At 38.4% G+C, this 27,904-nt stretch overlaps 1 protein-coding gene across 1 annotated transcript in view; it reads left to right on the forward strand.

Moving 5' to 3' along the window:
- Window positions 1-12,527: 12,527 nt before the first annotated feature.
- Window positions 12,528-27,904, forward strand: part of stet (stem cell tumor) — a 300,983-nt gene continuing 285,606 nt past the window's right edge. Inside the window, exon 1 of the mRNA XM_065219503.1 lies at window positions 12,528-13,189. Within this exon, the coding sequence (XP_065075575.1) occupies window positions 12,890-13,189 (300 nt within the window). The 5' untranslated portion in view covers window positions 12,528-12,889. The remainder of the gene's footprint in view (window positions 13,190-27,904) is intronic.

Genomic DNA, 27,904 nt, shown 5'->3' on the forward strand with positions numbered 1-27,904 from the left:
CGCGACTCTCCCTCAGGTACAAACATCATGTGTGATTTGCATATTTCTCATGCTAAATAGCTTGGCATACCATATTTCAGAGATAGGGGAAATGGATGTAATGTCGGCCTAAATGCCCCATACATCAATTCAGTAATCGACTAAATTTCTAATAATGACCAAAAATATCCATTTGTACCATCCCGATGACGCGTTCATCTAGATAAAATTGATAAATAGCAGATTTTTAGCGATGGGCCCAATCTTTGATCCATAGGCCAACATTAGAACTTCCCCTACCACAGAGTGAGGAGACTATTTCTTAGCATCCATGCCTCAGGTCATGGGATCGAATTGTAATTGCTATTTGCATAAAAGTTATCGCTCCAGACTTACTAGATCTTATTGAGAATAAGAACATTTTTTATTAAGCGTGGTTGTTGTGAAGTAATGATGAAGTTATGAAGTAATGAAATTGGGTTGTTAGCGGAATGCTTTAAATAAAACAGCAAAAAAGGTTATATTTCACTAAAGAATTTATCAAAACCTCATCCCCTAGGTAAATCACATGTATAAAAATGAAACTACAATGTGTAGAATCGCAACCTACCTAACTTGGTTGTTGGTTTAAAAAAGAAAATATAAGAAATGGCTCTAATGTTGTCCTACGGATGTGTAAATTGGGCCCATCGATAAAAATATCCTGTTCTTCCATTTTTTGTACAATTCGTCATCTGGACAGTACAAACGGATATTTTTGGTTGCTCGTGAAACATTGTCAAAAAGTGCTTTCCTTCGAAATTTAGGGACACTTAGGCCAACATTAGGGACATTGACCCTACAACGTGGGAGATCGTAGCAACAGCCATCCGAGAAACGTAAGATTCTTATACAGGTTTGTATAAAAATTGTACAGAATTTATATTGTTTTTCATAAACCGATTCAGTAACAGGTAGCCTAAATCTATGTATCTCCTATGTGATCATCGCTGATCAACCAATGCACAGTGGTACAGAATGCAGATTTAGGTGGAATGATATGTTTTGAGCCTGAAATTGAAACTTTAGACTAAAAGTCTCTTGTACAAAGTTGTTCCTTATAGTAAGGCCCTCATTTTAATGACAATGAATTCTAGGGTGGTTCTAACTTTTTTGTTTGAATAAATTAAGGTATACATTCTTGCGCAAAGTTATAGCTGAGCTAATTTCAAGCAACTTTGTTGAAAAGAACTTTTTTGTATCTCTTAAATTGGCCGATGTAGAGCTATTTTCTTGAATTGAGTTAGGGTGGCTCTTAAAAAAACAGGTTTTTTGCTCTATTTTTCTTATTTCGAATTTCTCGGCAAAGTTGTCTTCAGATAACTTTTAGATCTTAAGAAGGCGCAAATTTTTGCTGCACAAAGCTTGTCGATATCTTTCGCCGATCAAGAGTTATTGACGTTTGTATACTAAAAATATGCACTTTTCAAATGTTAATATCTCTGGTTGGGGCAAACAAAAAAAAAGTTTTTTTGCAGTATTTGAAAGGGCGTATGTTATTCTCAATAATATGAAAAAATTGGAGGTATATGTTAATTTTTTAAACTCGTATAAAATCAATTTGAATTTATTCATTTTGTTTTACTATATTTGAGTATATCTTTTTTATTAGAAGAGATAGAGGCAACAAATTCAGCTATAAAACATTTGTCTTAAAGAGTTTTAAAAGTCTCTAGAAGATAACATTCATGAGAATTTTCAAATAAAAAAGTTATTGCTAAAAAACTATTTTTTCCAGGAACACCCTAAGTCAACTTCGAAAAATTACTCTAAAATGAGAACGTTAAGAGATAGAAAAAAAAAATTTCGACAAAGTTGCTTGCAAGTAACTTAACTACAACTTTGTTGAACAACACATGTTTATATTTTGTGGAACAAAAAAGTTAATTTTAAAAATTCCCTAATTTGAGGACCACCCTGACGTTTGCAAACACCAAAAGAAGGAAATTTTTTAAGAACAAAAACTTCTTCGAAGACACTAAATGTCCAAATATTGAAACAAATGTACTAGCACATTTTATATAAATTTGTCATTAGAGTAGTCCTATGAAATCCATCTTTTGCCAATAACTTTTTTATTTGAAATTTATCATGAAAGTCATCTTCTAGAGACTTTTAAAACTCTTTAAGACGAATGTTTTATAGCTGGGTTTGTTGCCTGTATCTCTTCTAATAAAAAAGATATACTCAAATATAGTAAAAAAATATGAATAAATTCAAATTGATTTTATACGATTTTAAAAAATAACATACCTCCAATTTTTTTCATATTATTGAGAATAACATTAAAATAACATAACATTACATTTAAATACTGCAAAAAAACTTTTTTTTGTTTGCCCCAACCAGAGATATTAACATTTGAAAAGTGCATATTTTTAGTATACAAACGTCAATAACTCTTGATCGGCGAAAGATATCGACAAGCTTTTTGCAGCAAAAATTTGCGCCTTCTTAAGATCTAAAAGTTATCTGAAGACACCTTTGCAGAGAATTCGAAATAAGAAAAATAGAGCAAAAAAACTGTTTTTTTAAGAGTCACCCTAACTCAATTCAAGAAAATAGCTCTAAATCGGCCAATTTAAGAGATACAACAAAGTTGCTTGAAATTAGCTCAGCTATAACTTTGCCCAAGAATGTATACCTTAATTTATTCAAACAAAAAAGTTAGATTTTTGATTTAAATGATAATAGGAACCACCCTAGAATTCATTGTCATAAAAATGAGGGCCTTACTATAAGGAACAACTTTGTACAAGAGACTTTTAGTCTAAAGTTTCAATTTCAGGCTCAAAACATATCATTCCACCTAAATCTGCATTCTGGACCACTGTGCAATGATTTTCGTGATGTTCGAGAACTTCTAGCGATTGGATCTGCTTATAACTTTTCAGAAATGAAGTTTAATGATTATTTGAACTAACTATTTGATTATTTTATGCCAAAATAATTGTTTACATGGTAAATTTCCCATACATTTTTTGTATGGCGTCCTTATATTTATTTCCGAAGGAGAAAATCACATTTCCTTTTATTTCTCCTACGTACATGACGCAATTGGTTCTTACTTAGGCTCATATTGTAGCATGATAATGGTGCTTCCAAACACACATGATATAGAATTCCTCTTATGCTTAGATTTGGGAGGAGCCACGGTTTTTAAAGTGTCCTTATATTAATTTCCACTAGAGTATATAGATTATTTATTGAATTTATTTTAAGTGGTCCCCTTCACTTATGCGATTGTGTTTCATATTTTTATCATACTTATGCGATTAAACGTTCAGATTGGTGATTGATTGTGCGGTGTTGATTCCGCGATCCGTCCAACGTTCTTTGAATGACATGTTCTGAGCAATGTTAAACTCAGTTTAATAAAAACAAAACACAGCGAGCATCCCTATTCGTCACGTTGTCCTTTTCCCCTTCCTCAATCGCAGGACATGCCTGTGTTCTATCACCACCGTAACGCACCCTGCATTCAGAACGAAAACAAATGGCGTAAACAACGGAAAGGCTACCGCGTTTCGGGTTGTGCAATTTCGGTGTAGAAATATCAGTTTTCGGCCAATTTTATACGGGTTTTTCTTATCAAATTGAACATTTCATTAAACGTTCATCCAATGGTAGTGAAAATTCGATCAGATTTACTGAGTGCCAGTGATAACTCGAGGAATTAACTTCGTAAAGTTCATTCAACTTCGACTATGTATGTGGCGAAATTGATCGGATGGGGGTGGAGGAGGTGATACGTTCGCTGTGTACGGTATTGTGGGAAATGCTTCCGGATGACGACGTGCCTTTGCCTATCATCGAGTCGATGCGGGTGGTGGCGAAGGAATCGGCTTCATATTCGTGTGTGGTATAGGTTATGTTTTAGGAAGTGTTTTAGGTGTTAAATTTTTGGAAGCAATAGTTTCGGAACTTAAATTGAGACTCTTAGTGAATTAGGTTTTCATGCTCTGCACGAGGAATATTTAAAAAAAGGTTAAATCACGAGGATGTTTAAGGGTAGGATTGGAATGTTTACATGCCTGTCAGTTTTGTGTGTGTATTAGTGACTCCCAGAGAAAGAAGTCTTTCAACACTTTGTGGTGATGAATGGTGGTGAGTTGTTATCATTAATGTTAATTATTTCCATAAAATTTGATGGTTTTCAGTATTTATGCTTATTTTTAATATAGATTTATTAAACATTTTATTTTATTGTATTTAAATTTAAGTATATATTACTCTTTTTATTTAGGTATATAAAAATTCATGTTTTTACCATGTAAGACATAAATGGCAACATAAATTACATAGGTTAGTAATAACTTCTGAGACACAATCGTATTATTACCGTAGGACTACGAGATTAGTTTCGTTCATCCATTAGTTCAGTACTTCACGTTTTATTCAAGAATTCAGTTGTTTTTATATTCAATATTTGTGCCATATGAATTTAAATTATTTAATGTTATTTAGTAATCAAAAATTAAATAAGGTTAATACCGTGGACACCCGGTAATCTGACCGTTTAAAAATTTAATATTTACTCGTTCGGATTTAAGTTTGGTAAAAAATTATAAAAACTAGAGTTATTTATTTAAAAAAAAAAATTGTAACAGTGTTATAAACATTGGCTGGTTAGTTGTTAAAATAACAAAAATCATAACAAATATTCGTCTAGTGCTAAGAAAATTATAACAGACATGATTATATCAAAATTATTCCAAAATTAGATATAATCTATCGCGTTCGAAAATATACAGGTATAACAACCGTTGTTATAAATTAGATATAAAAATTGCCATATTTCTGGCAACCCTAATAAAAATTGTATGGTTAATTTGCTTAACGACGTGTTCTGGGTATCATCCAAACCATTTGTGGAATAGTTCAATGATTTGGGTTATCGTTCGTTTATGGTTATTTTTTATTAGGGAATGCTTATGTCATTTCTTTTTCACATTTTTCAAATCCACATAGAAAAAAAAGTTGTTGAATATTGCATCCAAACTGCTGCATCAGGCCAATCATCGATTTTGCGAACAAAATTACATCCATTGATGTAATATTGTATCTGCTTTTTGCTATAACATCATTATTTCATACATCAGCTTAAATTACATTGATCTATATTACATTTTTTTTGCTGTGTAAGTTATATAATTAATTGCAAATAGAGTTTATTATTTTCGGAATTCATCAACTGTAATAAAAATAAATCGGAGTCAATTACCTGGATTCATTTTTCATAATATACCAGAATTCGCTTCATAATGTGTGGTGGTTCATCAGCCAAAGATTTTGCAGCATCTGGTTTGTCTCCCCGATAAATGCGGAGTTCTAACAACTTATCTGAGAAAGAAAAAAAAATGTTGTTTTAGCAATTCTGAATGAATGAATGAAAAATGAAGGTTACCTCGCACATATTTCACTTTTTCCGGCTCAAGTGGAACAAGTTTAACTGTGTTATGTGGCAGTTGAGCCTGGTGCTTGGTTGCCGTCGTTCGTGGTCTTCCCCGTGGATTGTTAGAGGATCTTCCATCAAATCATGAGATTCTTATGGTGATGGAATTTCATTTCTCATCTGGTTCAGAAGCAGTGAGCAGCCAATGTATCTCCAATAGTTCATCGCGGTTGGTAGAGTTTTCCGATGAATCAGAAAATCGGAAGATTTTAAACATGCATGAACGATGTTCCGGATCGGTATTTATTATCTTATTTATTCAAAGTAGACAAGACTGAGAACATCCTGTCTTTTTTCAGGAGCCTTCGAGTTACGATCAATCGGCAAAATGTCATGACAACATTCGTGTCAAAGACATAATGTTTACGGCACTGATTTTTTACATAAGGCACAAGCTTACCCAAGGAGGTTTGGAAGACTTTATGAGAATGTTGAATGTTTTCACCATAGGCAAAACTTTTCCCGAAAGCATTACTACTTTTAATTATGCTTTACCAGCTTCGAAAGGGTTTATTTTTGTGTGAATTGTCAGTATGGGTATGTCGTCTTCTTGTTCAATAATGACAGCACACTAACAACCTATTTTATTTTAAGATATGAAGCTGCTCCACAACCTGAACCTCTGCCCTGTGGAAAACTGTGCATAATTTAAAAATGATTTTTTGTCATTTTGACCGTTGACTAATTGACCGTTTACAAGTCAGAAAATTTGCAATATTGTACTGAAAAAAAAAACAACTCGAAAACAATTAGTTGAACACCGAAGGAAATGGAGCAATGCTGTTTTTAGTGCACCGTCGTCGACTGGCTGCAGCTGAAATTACTATATTTATTTGAATATTAGCTACTGTTCAACGTATTTAGGGTGTTCGAGTTTAACTAGACGTCCGTTCGCTTCATTAGACCTAATCTGCCTATCTAACCAGGCCTACTCAAAACTTGCGTAAAATTTCGCATGCAAGAGATTTTCGTCAAACAGAATCACACAATGTGTTACTTGCAGAGCTACTTCAGCACCAATACACCAAGCTCGAACCAACGCCCGTTCGCACTGTTTTCGCCAAATATTTTTACTCGGTCGGAGCCAAACAACATGAAGTTCATCTATTGTCGCATCGACAGAACCACTTTGTGTGCTACTAATTGAGCTACTTCAACACCAATACACTAAGCTCGAACCAACGGCTAAATTGTGAAAGACGCCCGTTCAGTCAATTTTCACTGAATCTGCTAATACAAACCATAAACTACTTGGACATGTGTTTCATCCTCGCCAAATAAAGAGAACCAAAATGAGTGTACTATTGAAGCTACTACAACACGAATGCATCAAATTAAACTATACCTTTGTTTACGTGGTAACCCACAACCAAACCATACAGCAATAGCAACAACAGCAGTCAGCAATCCAGTTCAGCAAAAACAACAATACACAGCCAGCTTCTTAACCAATTTAATACTCTTTTGTTTTGCTTTTTCCAGTGCAATATTTACATCACTAATTTTGTAACGAGTAAGTAAACCCTATAAACTATCAGCAAATGATATAAAATCTATTATTTTTTTTACAAATTACCCTCAATTAACTTTCATAACTAAGCGTGCTGAAACAGAGATTAAATTGTCAACCTGTTTATATTGGGCAACCTTTGATGTAAAGTGTGCGATAGACAGCTCTTCTAAAGGCCAATTCAAAATAAGCAGAATTTTGTATTACGTGTGTTATACGTCAATATAACGCTTGAATTGATTGAAGCTTAAAAACTGCAAAATCTTTAAATAAAGGATTATTTGATAATCACCTTTGGAATCATTTTTTTTTGTATGACTAGCAACAACTTTTTGCACAACAATTATCGAAAGCTGTTGTTCTACGTTTTTTGTTAGTTTAAAATTGCCCGATTTTAAAATTTATGAAAAGTTAGCATTTTTAATAAGTTTTAAAATAAATAATCGTGGTATGTAGACCTTCGTGTCCGAGCATAGAGGACACTGTGTCCGGTCATAGGGGACACTTTTTGTGTGATTTGACTTCCCCACAACATGTTACCCACCATTAATTTCAAATAACAAAGGGCTGATATTTTCGCTTTTTTGTTTTTACTTATGGTACTGTTTTTCTTTAAATAAATGGGAAAGAAATCCAGTACTTTTTTAGTTATTTCAGAGAAACAAAAAGTGTCCGAGCATAATAAACTTCTCCCTAAACCTTGAAGGAACTGCTCATGTTTGAAAGAATGAGAAATAATTAAAAACATTTCATTTTAATTGCCAATCTAGAACCTATCAAATCCTCTAAAATGTATGAAATCTTATATATTTCTGAAAAACCAAAATTGGCAGACCAAAAGTTCTCAAAATGTGACCTTTGGCTTAATGATCTCCCACGTAAAAACCGACTTCAGTGTATATGTAAAAAGTGTGTTTGCTCCCAATGATCGAGAGAGTTGGTGCTACTGATGTGATGAGAGGGTTCTTGTTATCGTTCAAAACGTTCTTTCCATCCTGATGAATCCTGATGGCGTCTTAGTGAAGAGCCAAAATCATGCATGCATATTACGACAGAATATTTTAAAACCAACCGATTTAGGAATGTTAGCACCCAAGTTAACATTTGGTGAAGAAAAATCGAATGTAAAGGGTGTACCGTTTAAAATCCGTACACACAAAATTAATTCTCAAAATTCGAGTTTGTATCCGATTATCACCAAATTTTCAGGGAGTAAAAAGAAACAATTAAAGTTAGTTTTAGCATCATTAATTGAATTTAGTTCACCTTTATACCCGAATGCGGGAACCAAGGCCTTAACCCCCAGCCATAAGGTTCAGCACGACCTCAGAATCGACAGTTTTGTGCATATTAACCCATGCTTTCTTCATGTCTTCTACATTATTCACCACATTAGGTCGTTTTAGAAGGTACTCCTTCATAATGGTTCAGTATTTTTCTATTGGGCGCAGTTCCGGAGTGTTTGGGGGGTTCAGACCTTTCGGCAGGAGATCGACATCATTCGCCTTATACCACTCTAGCACGTCCTTCGTGTAGCGGCATGATGCCAAATCCGGCCAGAGATCGTCGGACCGTCGTGAGCCTTAAGGAGAGGGAGAAGCCGCTTTTGGAGACACTCTTCCAAATACACCTGTCTATTCATGGTGCTTTCGGTAACGAAACGTGTCCTCCGCTTTCCGTAAGTACAAATCGCTTGCCAAATTAAGAAGTCCGCCTTCGCATACGTCCATTACGCAGCAGTGTGGTTTTGTTAACTTCTGGTCGTACAACTTCCGGGCACGGCTTTTTGCGACCATATTCTGTTTCTCGTCACGATTTGGGGACTTCTGAACCTTAAACGTACGTAGTCCAGCTCGAGTTTTGGTATTCTGCACGAAAGTCTTGCTCACATGCAACTTTTAGTCACATCTCGAACAGAGGCGTTCGGTTTCCGTTTAAAGGCCCCAACCACGTGTTTGTGATCGTTCTCGTTGACCGGACGGATTTTTTTTCGAATCTTCGCTTCCGATCAACAGTCCGACGTTCTTCAAACCGTTTTATGATACCAGATACCGTGGAATTCACGATTCCCAACATTATTTTCGATGGCACGATGCGACAGATCCTTATTTATCGGTAACCGTCTCGACAAATAACTAATTTGCCAAGGATCTCGGTAATCACAAAATTCACGGCTGTCATTTTTTCCGAAAATCTCAGTAAAAAAAAATAACTGATTGCTCGGCAAAAGCATCTTGGAATTTTTTAATATTTTGTTTACTTGCGTTAAAGAAAAAAAAATTGTCATGTGAAAAATAGATACAAAATAAGAAACACTGCAATGGGATTATCATTCTGTTTATTTATTAAAATCCATAACAATGCATCACATGCAGGAAGTTGATACAGTTTTTGCCAGTATAGCCCTCAAGAAATCATTTTTGATGAAATGGAATGCAACACCTTCACATTATTCCTATGATTATTCCGGTCTACAGACCTTCACAGTTTTCTTTCAAAGATTAAGGATATGGGTTTTAGTTTGATCCGACGAAATGATAAACTTCATCAATAATCTGAGGTTATAAAAAAATAAATAAATTAATAAAAAAAGAAAAGAAAATACTGCCGATCTTATCAACAATTGTGTACTTACGAAAAAGATCGTCCTTACATCCTCCTTTTGCACATGAACCAGAAACTAATTCATTACTCCGCGATTTAAAAAAGTGACAGCGAAATTCGGTCAGTAAACTCGATTGCTGATTTCGGTATTATTTTTATTTACAGGTGTGCTCAGTGAATTACTTTGCCGAATTTCGGTAAAATTTGCTGAGTTGCTGATATGTCGGCAAATGTTTTTGGTACATCTAGGCAAATAATATTTTGGTTGCCGAGATTAGCATTAGCATTAGCATCGAACAAGTTACACAATATCGTAGGTGGTGCGAATTCAAAACTATTAAGAGCAAGATGGGTATTTATTAAGGATTGTCCTGGCCACGTCCTTACAACTGGTAGGGATAGGAAAGGTATGTTAGTCCAACATTTACTTAAGAGAGATGCAGAGAACTCTACGACCCCTCATAAATATCTCGGGAATTTAGGAATTATGTTAGTAGGGATGTGTCCAGAGCGTCTCCTGGAAGATAAGGTAACTGAAATAAAATGAAGATATAACATGGTGAACTCACCATCGTTGTCACACCCGTAGCTAATTAAAAGGAAGGAATTATGTTGCGTTTTATAATTTTTTTTATTGATTGAGGGGAAAACCCGCGGGAGAGAAGATAATTTTAATACCTCTTCTCCCGTAGGCACAAAACCTCTATGTCTTTTCAACTTGAATAACAATAAATCATTATTCAAATGGAAGCAATAAAAGTAACAGATTATAATATGTCATCTATTAAATTGTACATATAATGTTAATAATGGAAATCCAATGTTTCCAGTAATCCGGTCTAGTTGGTTGCAAGCTAGTGGCATCTTAACACTCCTTGTAACGAATCATCTTAAGGATCGCACCAAGTTATTTCTGATATACCACTTTTACTTCATATCATACACAGAACATCATCTGCTGCACAACAAGAATTTTCTCCGACTTTTCCGTTCCCGCAGGAGAAAATACTTAACTTTCGATGGAATCAACAGCAACGGAAAACGGAGTCACAGATCCAATGGGCAGAATACCGTTTATCGCACCTTACAGCGCGTAAATAAACTGAAATTAATAATTATCAGTCGCGCCACAAATTTATGGTCCGGGAGAAAAAAATCAAACCACGCAGATAGCGACATCTCTTCTGATGATTGCAAACATGATGAATCACGTTTTCTTTCTCGATTCTAAAACTTCCCGATAAGCGAGAAAAACACCAATCACACACGTATAACCGTGTGCCATGGCAGAGTGCCAGCGCTAATCCGGCAAATGCAGCCGAAAACTATGAAAGCGAACGCACGCACAAAACAGAGAGCAAACTTAAAATACAACCGTATCCAAAAGGGTTCGAAACTGCACAATAAAATTTTGGTTGCCGAGATATCAGTAATATTATGAATTTCCGTGTCAGCTCAGTATTTTTTTCTGGCGACCTCGCAAATTTGTTTTATGTGTGTACATAAAAGTTGATTAATCCGCCATTTCGGACACGACGTTCGTCGTAAATATGCAATGGTTTCATTTGTAAACCATATCGTTTCGCAGTGCATTGACTCAATAGAAATTTTATGAAAATATCATTTCTATGCACCTACCTACAAATGTTATTGCCGTGGGTCGTGGCTATGAGAACATGGCACATGGCTTATGAATAAAAGAAGAGAAAATGTCACGTGGCTTTCTTCTGAATAACTGTGTTTAAACGTAGGTCGGACTATTTAAAATGCTTGGGATATAATTTGAGTGCATATTTGATGTCTGAAATGTCAGTTTCATTTCATGGTATCTTAATCAGTAAGTTTAGTAGAAACTACCCGTACCGACTGGTATCAAACGTGATTCAATGCATTTCATGCACAAAACAAGGGCCAAATGCTTTGCTGGAAATTTCGGCCTAAAATCAATGCTGGTAATCAGAATCAGGATTTCATGAATAAAGAAAACACAAACACTATTAATCCTCAGTCTATCTCGCACATTAATCAGAACCATCATCGCCACCTCCAGTGCTGCTCTAGCATATCTTGCTTTCTCTGTATTGGCATCAACATGATTTAGGATTTTCTCCTTCGTTGCTTTTCGTTTTCTTTTCCAAGCGGACCCCTCCGAATGCAACGACAGGACTTCTGCAGAAGCCCATCTTTTTTTGGATGCTGCTGCATCGCTTTATGGAGTCATGAAATAACGGATCTCTTAGATAAGCCTCCAATACGATAGATAGGTACTTTCCCTCTGGGAATATGCCATCACCATTGGTATCTGTAGGGAATGATCTCGATTGAAGTTAAATATAATTTATGTTTGCTTTTAATCGCCTGTGACAAGCATGTATATATTTAACATGACTCAATCATATGGCTACCAGCACCAGGATCAATGCTGACTATCTGGTTCGTGTATCTTTGGCTATCGTTTTATTCGTGTTCATGCAGAGAAAGCTATAATGGCAGCACCGGAGGGAAAACTCTCAATCACAAGGGTAATGAGTTGGCGCCTACCTGCGGGTAGCTTTATGGGTTATAGGCGTGACATTGTAAGGGTGGCCGCACAATAATATTGATAATTTATGCGGCGATGTAATCATAAAAATGTTATTTTTCAATGTTTTTATGGTTCAACAATTTATGGCATTGAATGGTTAATAAGAATTTTGCTGAATTTTCAAATATTATAAAATAAGAAGTTCATTTTCTCAGTGAAAAAGCGTCCGATTAACACAACACGTTAAGAAAGAGTGCATCATTCATGTCCTGATATTCATATATTATTCTATGTTTTAACTGATTATACTAAATTCGCCCTCCCCCCCCTCCCCATGTGACGTGACACTCATTTTAATAACAGTAATTAATTGTTTCCTCTAGGTAATAACGTTATTCTCATTTATTCATCCACAGGAAACAATGTCATCGGGTGATGTTACGGTGTATTTGAAATACCTCAACGACCGACGGCTCTCGTACACCTTATTTTCGCAACAATTAAGAAGGACATGAAAATTTGCGTGATTCGAAACAGTTAGTCCCGGTCAAGGTGTGTGTTCCGCCTTGTGTTCAGCGAGAGGCTTTCCCTCCTTCTCTTACACACCTATACAACGCGTGCCATTTTGTAAAAGCCGCACTGCCATAAATGTGTTCAGCAATCTAATTAACTGCCGTAGTTATAATGATAATATAAACATACTATGTGCTCACTAAGTCCGGTTAATAATTGGCAAGATTTATTCGAATAAAATAGTGTAATCTAGCGTTATGAACAGATGGATGAACAATCGGTGACAGTGAGTGTGGACTATAGTGAGTTGAAGTTATGCATAAAGAAGAAAGAAGTGATGTGGCCTGGCTTCGATAGAGGTGGTACTGCCAAAACCGATGCAGCTAGCCATAGCCAACAGGAAACGTTGGCCGACATCGAGCATATATCAACAATTGCCGGTTCGCTTGGAAGTATTGGAAGCATTTCCCAGTGTCCGGAGGGGGAACCTGTCTACGAGACCGATCATACCGATCTTAACTCCGAATACGACGAGGCAGAACTACGCAAGGAACTTATGAAAGATGTAAGTAGCAAGCATTTGCGAATTTTCTATGGTAATAATGATAGTCGAAAACCTACCAGCCAGCCGGTGTTGACATTTTCTTACATAAGATTCAATAGTTAATTAAAAATAATGTAATGCCAACAAAACTGTACATGTGATAAACTGTTTCTGAAAATTTTGTGATCTTACTAAGATTTTAGGTAGTGAGCTAAACTGAAAATCTAACAGTATCTTTACGGGGTTCTTACATAATCTGTGGATGACCCCTAAACACACCAATTCACAACAAGAAACTAATTCTCAAATTTGTGTTCCTTCTTCTACTAGTACAAATCAACATTAGAAAATTCTGTGACTCCTCTGATTAGGCATGGATAATGATTTACATTCATTTCGTACATTAATTTACATTCATTTACCTCTATTTTTTTTCATCATCACAATTCATTAAAACGCTGTATGAAGCTTTTGTAGGTTTTATAAATCACTACAACTTTTGTTGATAATTCAAATCTGTATCTCTTATGCATGATGAACCAGAGCGAACAGAATCCTCCATTGTTTTTTTTCACTGAAAAACAATAACAAGTTCTGCCCGCTCTAGTTCCTCATGAATAAGAGATACAGATTTGAGTTGTCGACAAAAGTTGTAGTTAATCATGAAACCTACAAAAGTTTTATACATCACTTTACGGAATTCTGATGATGAAAAAATTTAGAGGCAAATTAATGTTAATGAATGTAAATGATTGTCCTTGCATGCCTCTGATAAACACCTAAAGGTTTGGCTTGGAGGAAACGGAAGTTCAACGGTTTCCGTTAGTCACGGTTGTGAGAGTCCAGTTAGAAACACCACCCCCCTTAACCTTTAGTAAACTAAAGGGTGATACGGTCAAAATTTGGTCAAGGGAAAACGCGTGTAAATCGGTGAAATCGTTTATTTAAAAAATCAAATTAAATTTCTTTTTCAAGTTCAATTAGTATAAAATTCAGGAAAAATATTCAGTTAGGCTTCCGCTTTTCCAAATCCGAATTGCCGGGCCTTACGCTTGACCCCTGCCATCAGATTTTGTACAGCCACCTTGTCCACCTTCTTCGCCGCAGAAAGCCAGTTTGCCTTGAACTGGTGCTCGCCCTTAGCAGTTTTTTTGGTCTTCTTTAGGTTCCGCTTGACAATAGCCCAGTATTTCTCAATTGGGCGGAGCTCTGGCGTGTTGGGAGGGTTCTTGTCCTTGGGAACCACCTGCACGTTGTTGGCGACGTACCACTCCATGGCCTTTTTACCGTAATGGCAAGATGCCAAATCCGGCCAAAACAGTACGGAACAACCGTGTTTCTTCAGGAAAGGCAGCAGACGTTTATTCAAACACTCTTTCACGTAAATTTCTTGGTTGACAGTCCCGGAAGCTATGAAAATGCTGCTTTTCAAGCCACAGGTACAGATGGCTTGCCAAACCAGATATTTCTTTGCGAACTTTGACAGTTTCATGTGCTTGAAAACATCTGCTACCTTTCCCCTTCCTTTTGCCGTATAAAACTCCTGTCCCGGAAGCTGCTTGTAGTCGGCTTTGACGTAGGTTTCGTCGTCCATTACCACGCAGTCAAACTTCGTCAGCATCGTCGTGTACAGCCTCCGGGATCGCGCTTTGGCCGTCGTATTTTGTTTATCATCGCGATTTGGAGTCACTACCTTCTTGTAAGTCGATAGTCCGGCTCGTTTTTTGGCTCGATGCACGGTTGTAGACGATACACCCAGCTTATTTGCGGCATCTCGGAGAGAGAGGTTAGGGTTTCGCTTGAAACTACCGGCAACTCTCTTTGTCGCCTCAGCGGCTCTCGGTTTTCGATTTCCCCCCGATCCAGACTTCCTGGCTGTCGACAAACGTTCCCCAAACACTTTAATTACATTTGTAACGGTTGATTTGGCAACTTTTAGCGATTTTGCCAACTTTGCGTGCGAGTAGCTCGGATTTTCGCGATGCGCGAGCAAAATTTTGATACGCTGCTCTTCTTGCTTGGACGGCATTTTGACAACTGAAGAGTGAATTCCAAAATCAAAATAGGAGCAACATTCTACACACACACACCTTCAAAATGAGGGGTGTTCAGGTTTTTTAAATGCAAAATTGAAAGAAATACGTCAAGTTGATATTGACCAAATTTTGACCGTATCACCCTTTATCTATCTAAGTGAAATTCAGAATTTTTTCTGTGAATGGATATTTCTTAAAATCAATGTTTAATCAATAACTTTTTTGGTGAAAATTTCTCGTTATCGAAATATTCAACAAACTTTTTTGTATCATAAAGATGCGACATTTTGCCTTTGGAAGTAAGTTTTTATCGTTTATTTATGAGTTATTCATGATTATGACCCAAAAATAGCACTTTTTTTTAGATCATCAACTCGAAGTCGGGCATAATTGGGCAAACCAAACCAATTGCATTTGAAAGAAGAACTAAAGCGCTACTTAATCCATATAAAAATAGTTATCAATAGTTTTCACCGATATGCATATTGCAGGCTGGTCACTGACCCGAGAAACCGGGAATCGAACACAACCGGGAAATAACCGAGAATTTTATTGGAACTTTAACATATATAATTATATATATATATTCAAAGTCCGTTGTCTCAAATATTTTTCTTCGAGTTTTGAATCTAGCCCCATAATCTTAAAAAGCTTCCTAATACCAGGATCTTCAAATCTTTTTTCATCTTAAGTCTCACAGCTTTGACCATTTTTGTTAATCCTTAAATTTCTGTGTATGGAACCTAAAACTTTACTATATTGTGTATTTTGACACTTATCTCAGGATATGTTTGCACATTTCTGAAGAGATTTCTTAGGATCATTTAAATATGTCTTAAAAATTACTTTTAGTTTCAAGATTGTCCTAAATCAACTTATGATTCTGTCCGGTAATCCGTAGAAAGTTTCTCTTTAAAAGTCAATTTTTCGCAGAACATTTTAGTACTTTCCGTCAGAAAACTCTTGAAATGTACTCTATATTCATATGAGTATTCTTAAACATTCTCGCGAGGAATGGCTTTAATTTTTCTGTATTATATTATTTACAATCCGCATGGAATATTCCTCTAAATCTCGTGGTATGCCATTTAGACTTTAGAAATCTGTTATCCCAATATTTTTAATATTTTTATTACGTCTGAATTCCATAGAAATTATCTTCAGAATTTCCTTGAAATGCTTCTCACAATGCTTTTGAGGAGGATCTCTTACAGTTCTCTCGAAACTTTGCTTAGAATTCCCTTAGAAATTTTCCCAAACTTTTTGAAATTCCTTAAAAATTCTTACACCCAACCAAACGATGTAAGATTTGCTTACAATTAAGAGGGATTCATCATCGCAGGATGTTAGTGGAGACCGCATGAACGGAGGATGCGATATACCGAGCTGCAGTCCAATGCAAGAAAATGGAGAAAAAAAGTAAGAGGTTGTATTCAAGACACGACCATAGATTTGACGTAGGATCACAAAGGGTAGTTTGATATCACAGCATTAGTATAATATAGATTAAATTGATTTCCTTATTGAGGCTCCGCCGCTATGAGCCCCTGGGTCTGCCTCTGCTGCGATGTCCTGCTGGATTCCAATCCAGCGCTTGCTTGCAGATTTCGTTTCCGCCCCGTCGAAGTGTGTGGCCGACCCACCTCCACTTTCGCTCTCGAATTTCTGTTGCTATCGGCTTCTGATGACATCGACGATGGAGCTCGGCATTCGAGATCCAGTTGTGAGGCCACCAGGCACAAATTATATACCGCAGGCATCGGTTGATGAAGACCTGCAGCTTTTGAGTGTTCTCCGCTGATACACACCACGTCTCGCTGGCGTATAACAACACAGATTTCACGTTCGAGTTGAAAATTCGGATTTTGGTGCGTGGACTTATCTGGTTGGATCCTCATACGTTTCGTAAACTCGCAAAGGCAGCCCTAGCCTTCTTGATTCGTGCACCTATGTCGCTCTTGGTCCCGCCGTCCGACGCTATTTGGCTGCCAAGATATTGGAAACTTTCGGCCTTCTCCACTGCTTGCCCCGCTACCGTAAAGTTGGAAGGGTTGCCCGTGTTGATATCCAACGATTTAGTCTTGTTGACGTTTATGGTGAGACCCGCCGCAGAGGAGCGTTCGGCTAGGTCATTGAGCTTACTCTGCATATCAGAGCGCCGTTGTGCTAGTAGAGCAACATCACCAGCCAAATCGAAGTCGTTGAGATGCTCCATTGTGATAGGCTGCCAAAGCAGCCCACGGTTCGGTACACGGTCAATTGCACCTACCATGATCTCGTCGATTACGATGATAAACAGTAGCGGTGATAGTATACATCCTTGTCTCACACCAGCGACTACCCGGATAGGGTCGGACAAGGCTCAGTTATGTAGAACTCTGCACGTGAAAGCCTCATACTGCGCTTCGATGAGATTGACGATTTTATCCGGGACTCCCTTGCGTCTCAAGGCGCCCCACAGATTCTCGTGATTGAGACGGTCGAAAGCTTTTTCGTAGTCAATGAATACCAAATAAAGGGACTCTTGGAATTCATTGACCTGCTCCAGGATGATGCGGAACGTGACAATATGGTCCACACAAGATCTTCCGGCACGGAATCCTGCCTGCTGCCGTCGGAGAGTCGCGTCGATCTTCTCCTGTATCCGATTCAGGATAACTTTGCACAGAACTTTGAGAACAATACACAGTAACATGATGCCTCGCCAATTGTCGCACACAGTCAGATCCCCCTTCTTTGGGACCTTCACTAAGATGCCCTGCATCCAGTCGGCCGGAAAAGTCGCGGTGTCCCAGATATTACAGAATAGTTGATGCAACATTTGTGCGGATAGCATTGGGTCAGCTTTGAGCATCTCTGCTGATATGCGATCGACCCCTGGAGCCTTGTTGGATTTCATGCTTCGGATAGCTGCTTCAATCTCCTGCAGTGATGGGGCCTCGGAATTGACGCGAGTGATGCGCCGCACCCTAGGCGGATCATGCCGAGATGTTGATGGCTGGTTGCCCGTCGAAACTTGAAGAAGTTGTTCGAAGTGCTCAAACCAGCGTTTCAGCTGGTCAGTGGGGTCGGTAAGCAATTGTCCAGTCGTGTCCTTCACTGGCATCCTCGGGTTCATCCTTGCTCCACTCAGGCGTCGTGAGATATCGTAGAGGAGGCGTATATCGCCAGTGTTTGCGGCTTTCTCCCCTTCGTCGGCCAGGGAGTTCACCCACGCTCGCTTGTCCCGTCTGCAAGAGCGCTTGACTTCCTTCTCTAGAGCCGAGTACCGTTGACGGGCTTCGTTCTTGGCTCCTCTGGTTCTCGCCCGCTCTATCGCGGCTTTTGCTTCTCTACGCTCCTCAATCTTCCGCCAGGTATCATCTGTGATCCACTCTTTCCTCTGGGTGCGCAGCTCACCCAAGTTGTTCTCGCTTGTTTCTATAAGGGCATTCTTGATGGCCGTCCATTGTTCTTCTACGCTGCCACCTTCTGGAACGTCCGCAGCTCGAGTCTCAAGTTCATGAACAAAAGACCTTTTTACCGCTGGATCTTCAAGTCGGCGTGTGTTGAACCGCCGCCCGAGTCTCTCCTCCCGTCGCTGAATCCGCGCCATGCGTAGGCGGATTTCACCGATTAGAAGGTGATGGTCAGACGCGATGTCGGCGGTGCGTTTATTCCGGACATCAAGAAGGCTCCGTCTCCATTTTCGGCTGATGCAGATGTGGTCGATCTGATTCTCGGTATGTCCATCACGGGAAACCCACGTGACTTTGTGCACTGGCCGATGGGGGAAGAGCGAGCCCCCGATCACCATGTCGTTGCCACAAAATTCTGCAAACAGCTCACCGTTCTCGCTCATTTCACCGAGACCATGGCGTCCCATGACACGCTCATAGTCCGTGTTGTCGGAGCCGATCTTCGCATTGAAGTCACCAGTGTAGATCTTGATGTCACCCTTTGGAACCTTATCCACGACGGCATTCAGTTGACTGTAAAAATTCTCCTTGTCCTGTAGCTCGGCAGCATCGGTTGGCGCATAACATTGGATTATGGTAAGGTTACGAACCCGTGTTCTAAATCTGGCAACGATTATCCTCTCATTAACAGGCTCCCACTTGATGAGCGCAGCACTTGCCTGGACGCTAAGTAGGAGACCAACTCCACGATGGCGGGGAGCGTTTTCACCTCGAATACCAGAGTATAGTAGTACCTGTCCCGACGGCAGTTTGTGTTCTCCAAAGTTTGGCCAACGAACTTCACTCAGTCCCAGGATTTCTAGCTTCATGCGTCGCGCCTCGTTGGCGAGTTGTGCCAGTTTACCCTGCTGGGCTAACGTCAATACATTCCATGATCCTATTCGTGTCCGTTGTTTTGCGCTAAAAGTCGTTGCCGTTATATCAGTTCGATGTTTTTCTCTGTTGGTTTCTGTAACAATTGTAAAGGTTTCAGAGACAGTAGGTGGTTGGCCTAAGGTCTCCTATCCGCCGTGATGGGGCTGCCATCTTAGGTGTAGCTTCCGGGGAAGAGCATTTCTTATTCAGCCGCTGGATGCCAGTCAGACGCTGTTTGAGCCGCACGTCCATGGTGAACAGGCGCTCAGGTTGGCGAAGCATTTCCTCTATCACCGTGCCATGGTTACCGCGCCAGTGTTCGCGTCGCACCTCCTCACTCTGCTATTGTTGGATTGACAACATTGCCCAGGCTACGCCAACCAGCTGTGTCCATGTTTCAGCTGGCAGTCTTTTGTGATCATATGACTCGTGGAGGCGTGAGGTAGGAACTTGTGAGGACCGGAGCTAGGTATATCGCTCCTTCCAGATTGTCACTCACCATTTTGTAGCCCAAGGAGACCCAGCTCCGGTTAATACGCTTAACCAAACGCTAATTTGCGGCCAGATTGCTATGGTGGGCAATAGTAAAAACAGCGCTTTCACCTTTCACTGAGCAGCTAATTTTCCGAGCTAATCAGATTTACAATGAAGACCTAGAATTCTCAATAAAGCCACTATATGCTGTCGAGGCAATGCTTGTCTACGTTTCTTTGAATCATATTTCAATCATAAAAGTGCTACTTCAAGCATCGAAGACAAAAATCCACCCAAGCAAGAACATTATTCTAAATTTTCATTGAATTTATTGTCTGAGCTAATCAGGCTGATAGGAACACAATAAGGATCAGGAACTACAAGTGTTCAGAAAAAAATCATCTTCTTCTCTTAGCTCTTTACTCAAAAGCGCTCCAATGCGCCCAAAGGATCTAAGTCAGTCGCAATTACATGTAACAACTACTACATACCAATTTGGAGGTTAAATTTTGCAACAACTAACAATGTCTATTGTCTACGGAAATGGGATTTTATCAACCCTCAGGAATGTGTCAACACTCAGCTGAATTTATATTAGGCGCAAAATCATCAAAATACCCTTTTATTTGAGTAATTATTGCTCAACCTGCAAAAATGCAACATAGAGCATTGAACAACCACAAATTCGCAATTCTATTTAAAATTTAAAATCAACAACCATCTTCAAACTAAAGGGTGATAGGTCAAAATTTGGTCAAGGGAAAACGCGTGTAAATCGGTGAAATCGTTTATTTAAAAAATCAAATTAAATTTCTTTTCCAAGTTCAATTAGTATAAAATTCAGGAAAAATATTCAGTTAGGCTTCCGCTTTTCCAAATCCGAATTGCCGGGCCTTACGCTTGACCCCTGCCATCAGATTTTGTACAGCCACCTTGTCCACCTTCTTCGCCGCAGAAAGCCAGTTTGCCTTGAACTGCTGCTCGCCCTTAGCAGTTTTTTTGGTCTTCTTTAGGTTCCGCTTGACAATAGCCCAGTATTTCTCAATTGGGCGGAGCTCTGGCGTGTTGGGAGGGTTCTTGTCCTTGGGAACCACCTGCACGTTGTTGGCGACGTACCACTCCATGGCCTTTTTACCGTAATGGCAAGATGCCAAATCCGGCCAAAACAGTACGGAACAACCGTGTTTCTTCAGGAAAGGCAGCAGACGTTTATTCAAACACTCTTTCACGTAAATTTCTTGGTTGACAGTCCCGGAAGCTATGAAAATGCTGCTTTTCAAGCCACAGGTACAGATGGCTTGCCAAACCAGATATTTCTTTGCGAACTTTGACAGTTTCATGTGCTTGAAAACATCTGCTACCTTTCCCCTTCCTTTTGCCGTATAAAACTCCTGTCCCGGAAGCTGCTTGTAGTCGGCTTTGACGTAGGTTTCGTCGTCCATTACCACGCAGTCAAACTTCGTCAGCATCGTCGTGTACAGCCTCCGGGATCGCGCTTTGGCCGTCGTATTTTGTTTATCATCGCGATTTGGAGTCACTACCTTCTTGTAAGTCGATAGTCCGGCTCGTTTTTTGGCTCGATGCACGGTTGTAGACGATACACCCAGCTTATTTGCGGCATCTCGGAGAGAGAGGTTAGGGTTTCGCTTGAAACTACCGGCAACTCTCTTTGTCGTCTCAGCGGCTTCCGATTTTCGATTTCCCCCCGATCCAGACTTCCTGGCTGTCGACAAACGTTCCCCAAACACTTTAATTACATTTGTAACGGTTGATTTGGCAACTTTTAGCGATTTTGCCAACTTTGCGTGCGAGTAGCTCGGATTTTCGCGATGCGCGAGCAAAATTTTGATACGCTGCTCTTCTTGCTTGGACGGCATTTTGACAACTGAAGAGTGAATTCCAAAATCAAAATAGGAGCAAAATTCTACACACACACACACCTTCAAAATGAGTGGTGTTCAGGTTTTTTAAATGCAAAATTGAAAGAAATACGTCAAGTTGATATTGACCAAATTTTGACCGTATCACCCTTTACACCGAGTAATCAAGTTGTTTGAAACTAGCAAAGTTTGTCATACTTCTTTGATTAAGAAATATTTCCCTGAATTTGAATGAAATTTCCTGAGATTCCCTGATTTTCCAGGTCCAAAATTGAATTCTCTGATATTCCCTGATTTTCCAGGGTTTTCCAGGTTGTCAACACCCTGCAGTTTAGAACAATGCTGTGGAATGTTTTCCTCGATGTTCTTAGAGATGATAGCGGTGCGGAAATAAAATATGTATTAGGGAAAACACATCAATCACAGAATCTGAGCCTACACGCAAACCAAAAATTTATTACAATGAATGTTAGTTCCATTTCCTATCATCCTCTGTTTATGAACATCGCAGCGAATGTTAGAAGTTGACCTTGCAGACGATGCAATGGTTTTTATTTCATGTTCTGTATATGCTTTCACTTACACAAGCAAGCATTTGCCTTGATTGTTATGTATAACATGGTAGAACGACGTACACACTTGCCTCGATTCTCTCCAGCAGAAAAGCAAACGAAGTCGAGTATGCGAGGAAATGAGCGCTTCTTGTTTGTTTTTAGCCTATCCATATTCCGAAGCATGAAGAAAGCAGTGGAGAAAGCACAGGTCTGATAATCGCAACGTTCGTGATTCGAACGTCCCAGTCGGTATTTTTTTTCGACATGATTCATTTAACTCACTAATACACTCCACTTTTTCTTTCTCCATTTTCTTACATTGGACTGTAGCTCGGTATATTGCATCCTCGGTTCATGCGGTCTCCACTAACATCCTCTGATGATGAATCCCACATAATTGTAGGCAAATCTTACATCCCCCGGTAGGGTGTACCGGACAGAACCTATGTTTATGCTTTTTGATGCAAATTTTAAACCCCTTCTATTAAGAGAATGCGGCAAGATTTTTTTGGTATACTTCTCTTTTTCGACATAATTCATTTCACTCACTAATACACTCCACATTTTTCGGACTGCAATTCTCTTGCATTGGACCGCAGCTAGGTATATTGCATCCTCGGTTCATGCGGTCTCCACCTACATCCTCTGATGATGAATCCCACATAATTGTAAGCGAATCTTACATCCACCGGTTGGGTGTAGGTACCGTCTGGCATGCTCAGTGCTTGGTATCAGTATTCAGCGACTGTGTTAGGGAAACCACTTTTCCAATCACGGACACGCTTTGTTTTCTGATGTCAAAATGAATTTTCGGTTTATTCAATAGCGAAAATTGATTGGAGGAATTTGTTGCTAAAAATTTTCAAATCGCGAGATATTCGCGATCAATCATATATATTCGAGATTTTTTGTTTTTTCTAGCGTCCTGGATAAAACCTTACGAAGTGTTTCTGGTTAATTGACATGGTCATGTGGTTCAGTCATTGTGAGAATTTTTATGTACCACTTTAATACTTGACCACAAACGTTTTGTTGCTGGGTATATTATCAAAAAGCTTTGGAGGTGATGTGGCTGGCAGCAATGCGAGGTTTTCGTTGTGGACTGGAGAAAACCACTACTCACCACACGCGGTGATTGAATGAATAGCGTTCAGTGAGACCGGATGAAATTCAATTTTGAAATCTGTATGGAAAGCGCTTTTCGCAGGCAATAGGTAACCATTTTAATTGTCATAGCAACAGTTGCACATTCGTGCAATTTTCAATAGCGACATTTTGAAGAATGATAAATCTTTAATTTTAACAGATTCTTAGAAAAATTTCCTATCGATTTGCGTATTAAAAATTAAAATCCATCATCTTTTGATCAAAATCAGACTACTTTTATGCTTGGCATAGATGGCCCACATGTGGGCTGCAGCTAAATTTCGTTGTGTACAATGTTCAAAACCACGTACCGAAATCACTGCTGCTGCTGCTACTGCTGACGACCGACCGGACACCACCACACACGGTGATTGAATAAGCACCGTTCAGTGAGACCGGATGGAATTCGATTTTGAAATCTGTGTTAGGGAAAGCGCTGCACAGTGGTCGGAGATGCCAATTTAGTGAACTTAATTGTTTTGTGATCAAACCGTTGACTTAATCCAAAAACTGTCTTGAAAAGAATTGTTTACAAAAACATTGCGCATATTATGATGATTTTCAATATTTGTCATGGCACACTATGAAAAAATTAAGAAAAATAACTTTTTTTGAAAAAGAGATAGAAGGGTAATTTCTTGAGCAAAGTTGTAGTACTTACAAAAATATGAAACTTTGTTCAAGACATCAAATTTGTATGACGAATACTTGTGAAGATATGAAGCGTTTTTGATAAAAACCCCCTTAAATTCAGTTTTTTATGTATAACTTTTTTTATAAATGTTTTTTAAGTATACAATGTTCTAAAAAAATTTAAACAACATACAAATACATATTATTATTGCTGAAGACAGTTTGTCGCTAAAATCATCCCTTTCAAAGTTAGAGTACTTTTTACATTTATTTTTCCTTAATTTCAGCTGCATATAGGGGAGAAGGTGGCAAACCGGGACACAGCACCAAGTGCTCTTTTTAAAGCTTAGACTCTGTACTACAAAGTAGTGAAGGTTTGGTTAGCGCCAATTCATAAGTGAGTGAATAGGGTCACGTTGAATGTTCACGTGTTTGGCCTTTTTCTATATAAACATAACCCTGATATTATCAAACTCATCCGTGAACAACAAGGAAATTTTCTGTATGTGTCCATTTAAGTGTGCATGTGAGGAAGAGTATGTAGGTTATTGTGGTATAAAAAGGGGTTTTGAATTTACTTTCACTTTCATTTATCCGCGCGAGTCAAGAAGAACATAATTATCTTGCTGTTAGGTAGTTTTATCTTTAGTTTAACAATAATAATTTTTCTGAGAAGTTAACATGATAACATGATTCACTTTTCATCTGTTTCCTCTTCGCTGTCTGAAAAATAAAACGAAAATTGTGCATCTTCGGAAAACTCTCTGTCCTTCTTCTGAGATTTTACACGCAAACCAGCAATAGGATCTGAAGAAACCAGGATCTGAAGAAACTAATCAGGCCTATTCTTTATTTCGTTTCGAACGAAATTCTCATACAAAAAAATATTTTTTTGTATGAGAATTTCGTTCGAAACGAAATACAGAATAGGTGTGAATATTCGCCGCATGAGATCACCGTTTATTGTAGCTCGTGATGATTTTCGAGTGTGATCTAGTCTGAACCTTTTCAGTACTTTATTTAGCGACTTTTGTGCCTCTTCAAACACAAAGACGTTTACTACCACTCGAACTTAGAAAAAAAAACAGAATTTAGTTGGTCCAGTTTTGTGAAATCGCTGTTATAAAGTCACGCCAAAACTACTTGACAACGTGGTCTGTCCGATAGGAACATTGAAATGGAGAATTATGTCTGAACCGTGCATTAAAATCTTAGGGACCGTGGCGGGTAAAACCAAGGGTATAGGGTTACTAACAACTGAGCTTTTTCTAGACAATAGTTCTTGAACTTAGGTGCATTGATTTCTCGTCCGGAAGACAATACCTGCAAAAAAGTTGAGCAACGTTCTATCACCTGCAGATCAACACCCAAAATCTCTGCAGGAACTGCTCTGCCTATAATCGCATATCAGTCCCATATGGATTTTCGTCAATTTTGAGATAACAACGCTATCCACTATCAATTGGCCTCTGCTTTCATATTATGTGATAAAACTATGGACTTTGATCATGAAAAATGTGAAAACAACATCAGGTCAGTTTGTCCCATCAAGCAAAATAATCGCATATCAATCCTATCCTGAAATTCAATCGCCCAAAGTTCAAGTTAACGATCTGCTTTTTGAATTGCCATATTTTTCGCTGATATAACAAAACATGCAAGCTTCATTGCAACAGATTTTAACTTGAAGAAATTATCAATTAATTTACTATTATTTAGGGGAAATGACGGCTTCGGCATGACAGACTATTTTCGGCAACCCAAATTGAAACACTATTTTCACTGGATTTTCTTACGAAAACACTTCGCTGAATGCATGCAAACGATTTTTTATGCTTTCAGCTTCAATTTGACTATATTTTTACCACTGAGAAAAAGCAATCTAGCAGGGTTTTCTTGAAATGAAACACACGCACTACAAATTGTAGCTGATTTCGAGTTGCCGATAATAGAACAGCAGATTTACATGCAGTTCAAATGGAATGGTTGCCGAAGAAAAACTGGTTGCCGACAATACTCGCTCTCACTAGAGAAGATTGGAGCCTTGTAAAAGCGTTTCAAAACAGTTTTTGACAATTCTTTCGACTGAAATTGTTAGAGCAGCTGGCAGCAAAAGATTGTAAACAAACCAATACTGCATATGTGTGCGTTCCATACAGAAAAAGGCTATAGAAAGAAGGTCGCTGCTTAGGTTGCCGAGAATACGTAAATTCCCCTATCAAATATTTGCATCGAAATTGCACTTCGTAACTTCGACTGCAATTTTCTCAATGCCTACTTTTTCCATATGGGACTGATATGGGATTATAGGCAGTGCTGCATTCACAAAAAAACGTCGTGCAGTATTCCCACGTGGCCGCGTGGCATATCAACAAGAAGTCCCAATTCTTGTTTGAAGCGTTGTCGGATAAGCTGCTTGCGGACTTTAACTTTTTCGGCATCAGGTCCAGTACATCTCCATTTTTTTACTTCTATTTTGTAGCCCAGGTGTAAAAATTATTTGAAAAATCTGTAACAATTTGTCAAATTTTGAATGGATTGAACAACGTTATATTACATTTTTATTATTTGATTTTTGCATGGAGAACTGATAATCCAAACTGAAATACTTCTCCATCGATTGGTCGCAAAAGAACATTTTGAATATTATTCATTTGAGTGGGTTTAGTCTTGCAGATATTACATCGCTGTGCTGATTTGGTGGTCGTAACAGCATTAACAACTTTGCTATCAATCATGGTCATATGTAGCCTATATTCGACTCGGATCCGACGACCATTGATTTCGAATTCTGTTGGCCGAAAATTTTGGAACTTATTATCTACATGCTCTTTTTCTAACCAACTGAATTCGCACGGGTCGGCAGTATCTTGTTGAGGATGGTATAGGGTTTTGCACCACCGCTTTAATTTCACTCTTTTCTAACGAAAATATATATTGACAACTGGAGTACACTAAGCACACAAAGTGCTTGTCTTAGAAAATGTTTTGTTAATGCATACATACAGAAAATTTCCTTGTTGTTCACGGATGAGTATGATAATATCTGTTTCTATAATCCGTAATTTACCGTTCATAAATGAGGAGACAGGGTTATGTTTATATAGAAAAAGGCCAAACACGTGAACATTCAACGTGACCCTATTCACTCACTTATGAATTGGCGCTAACCAAACCTTCACTACTTTGTAGTACAGAGTCTAAGCTTTAAAAAGAGCACTTGGTGCTGTGTCCCGGTTCCCACCTTCTCCCCTATATGCAGCTGAAATTAAGGAAAAATAAATGTAAAAAGTACTCTAACTTTGAAAGGGATGATTTTAGCGACAAACTGTCTTTAACATATACATATAACATATAACATATGTATTTGTATGTTGTTTAAATTTTTTTAGAACATTGTTTACTTAAAAAACATTTATAAAAAAAGTTATACATAAAAAACTGAATTTAAGGGGGTTTTCATCAAAAACGCTTCATATCTTCACAAGTATTCGTTATACAAATTTGATGTCTTGAACAAAGTTTCATATTTTTGTAAGTACTACAACTTTGCTCAAGAAATTACCCTTCTATCTCTTGTGCAAAAAAAGTTATTTTTATAGTGTGCCATGACAAATATTGAAAATCATCATAATATGCGCAATGTTTTTGTAAACAATTCTTTTCAAGACAGTTTTTGGATTAAGTCAACGGTTTGATC

This window comes from Ochlerotatus camptorhynchus, unplaced genomic scaffold (genome assembly GCF_037179485.1).
Source record: "Ochlerotatus camptorhynchus isolate MF236.1 unplaced genomic scaffold, CSIRO-AGI_Acam_v1.1 ptg000105l, whole genome shotgun sequence".
NCBI lineage: Eukaryota > Metazoa > Arthropoda > Insecta > Diptera > Culicidae > Ochlerotatus > Ochlerotatus camptorhynchus.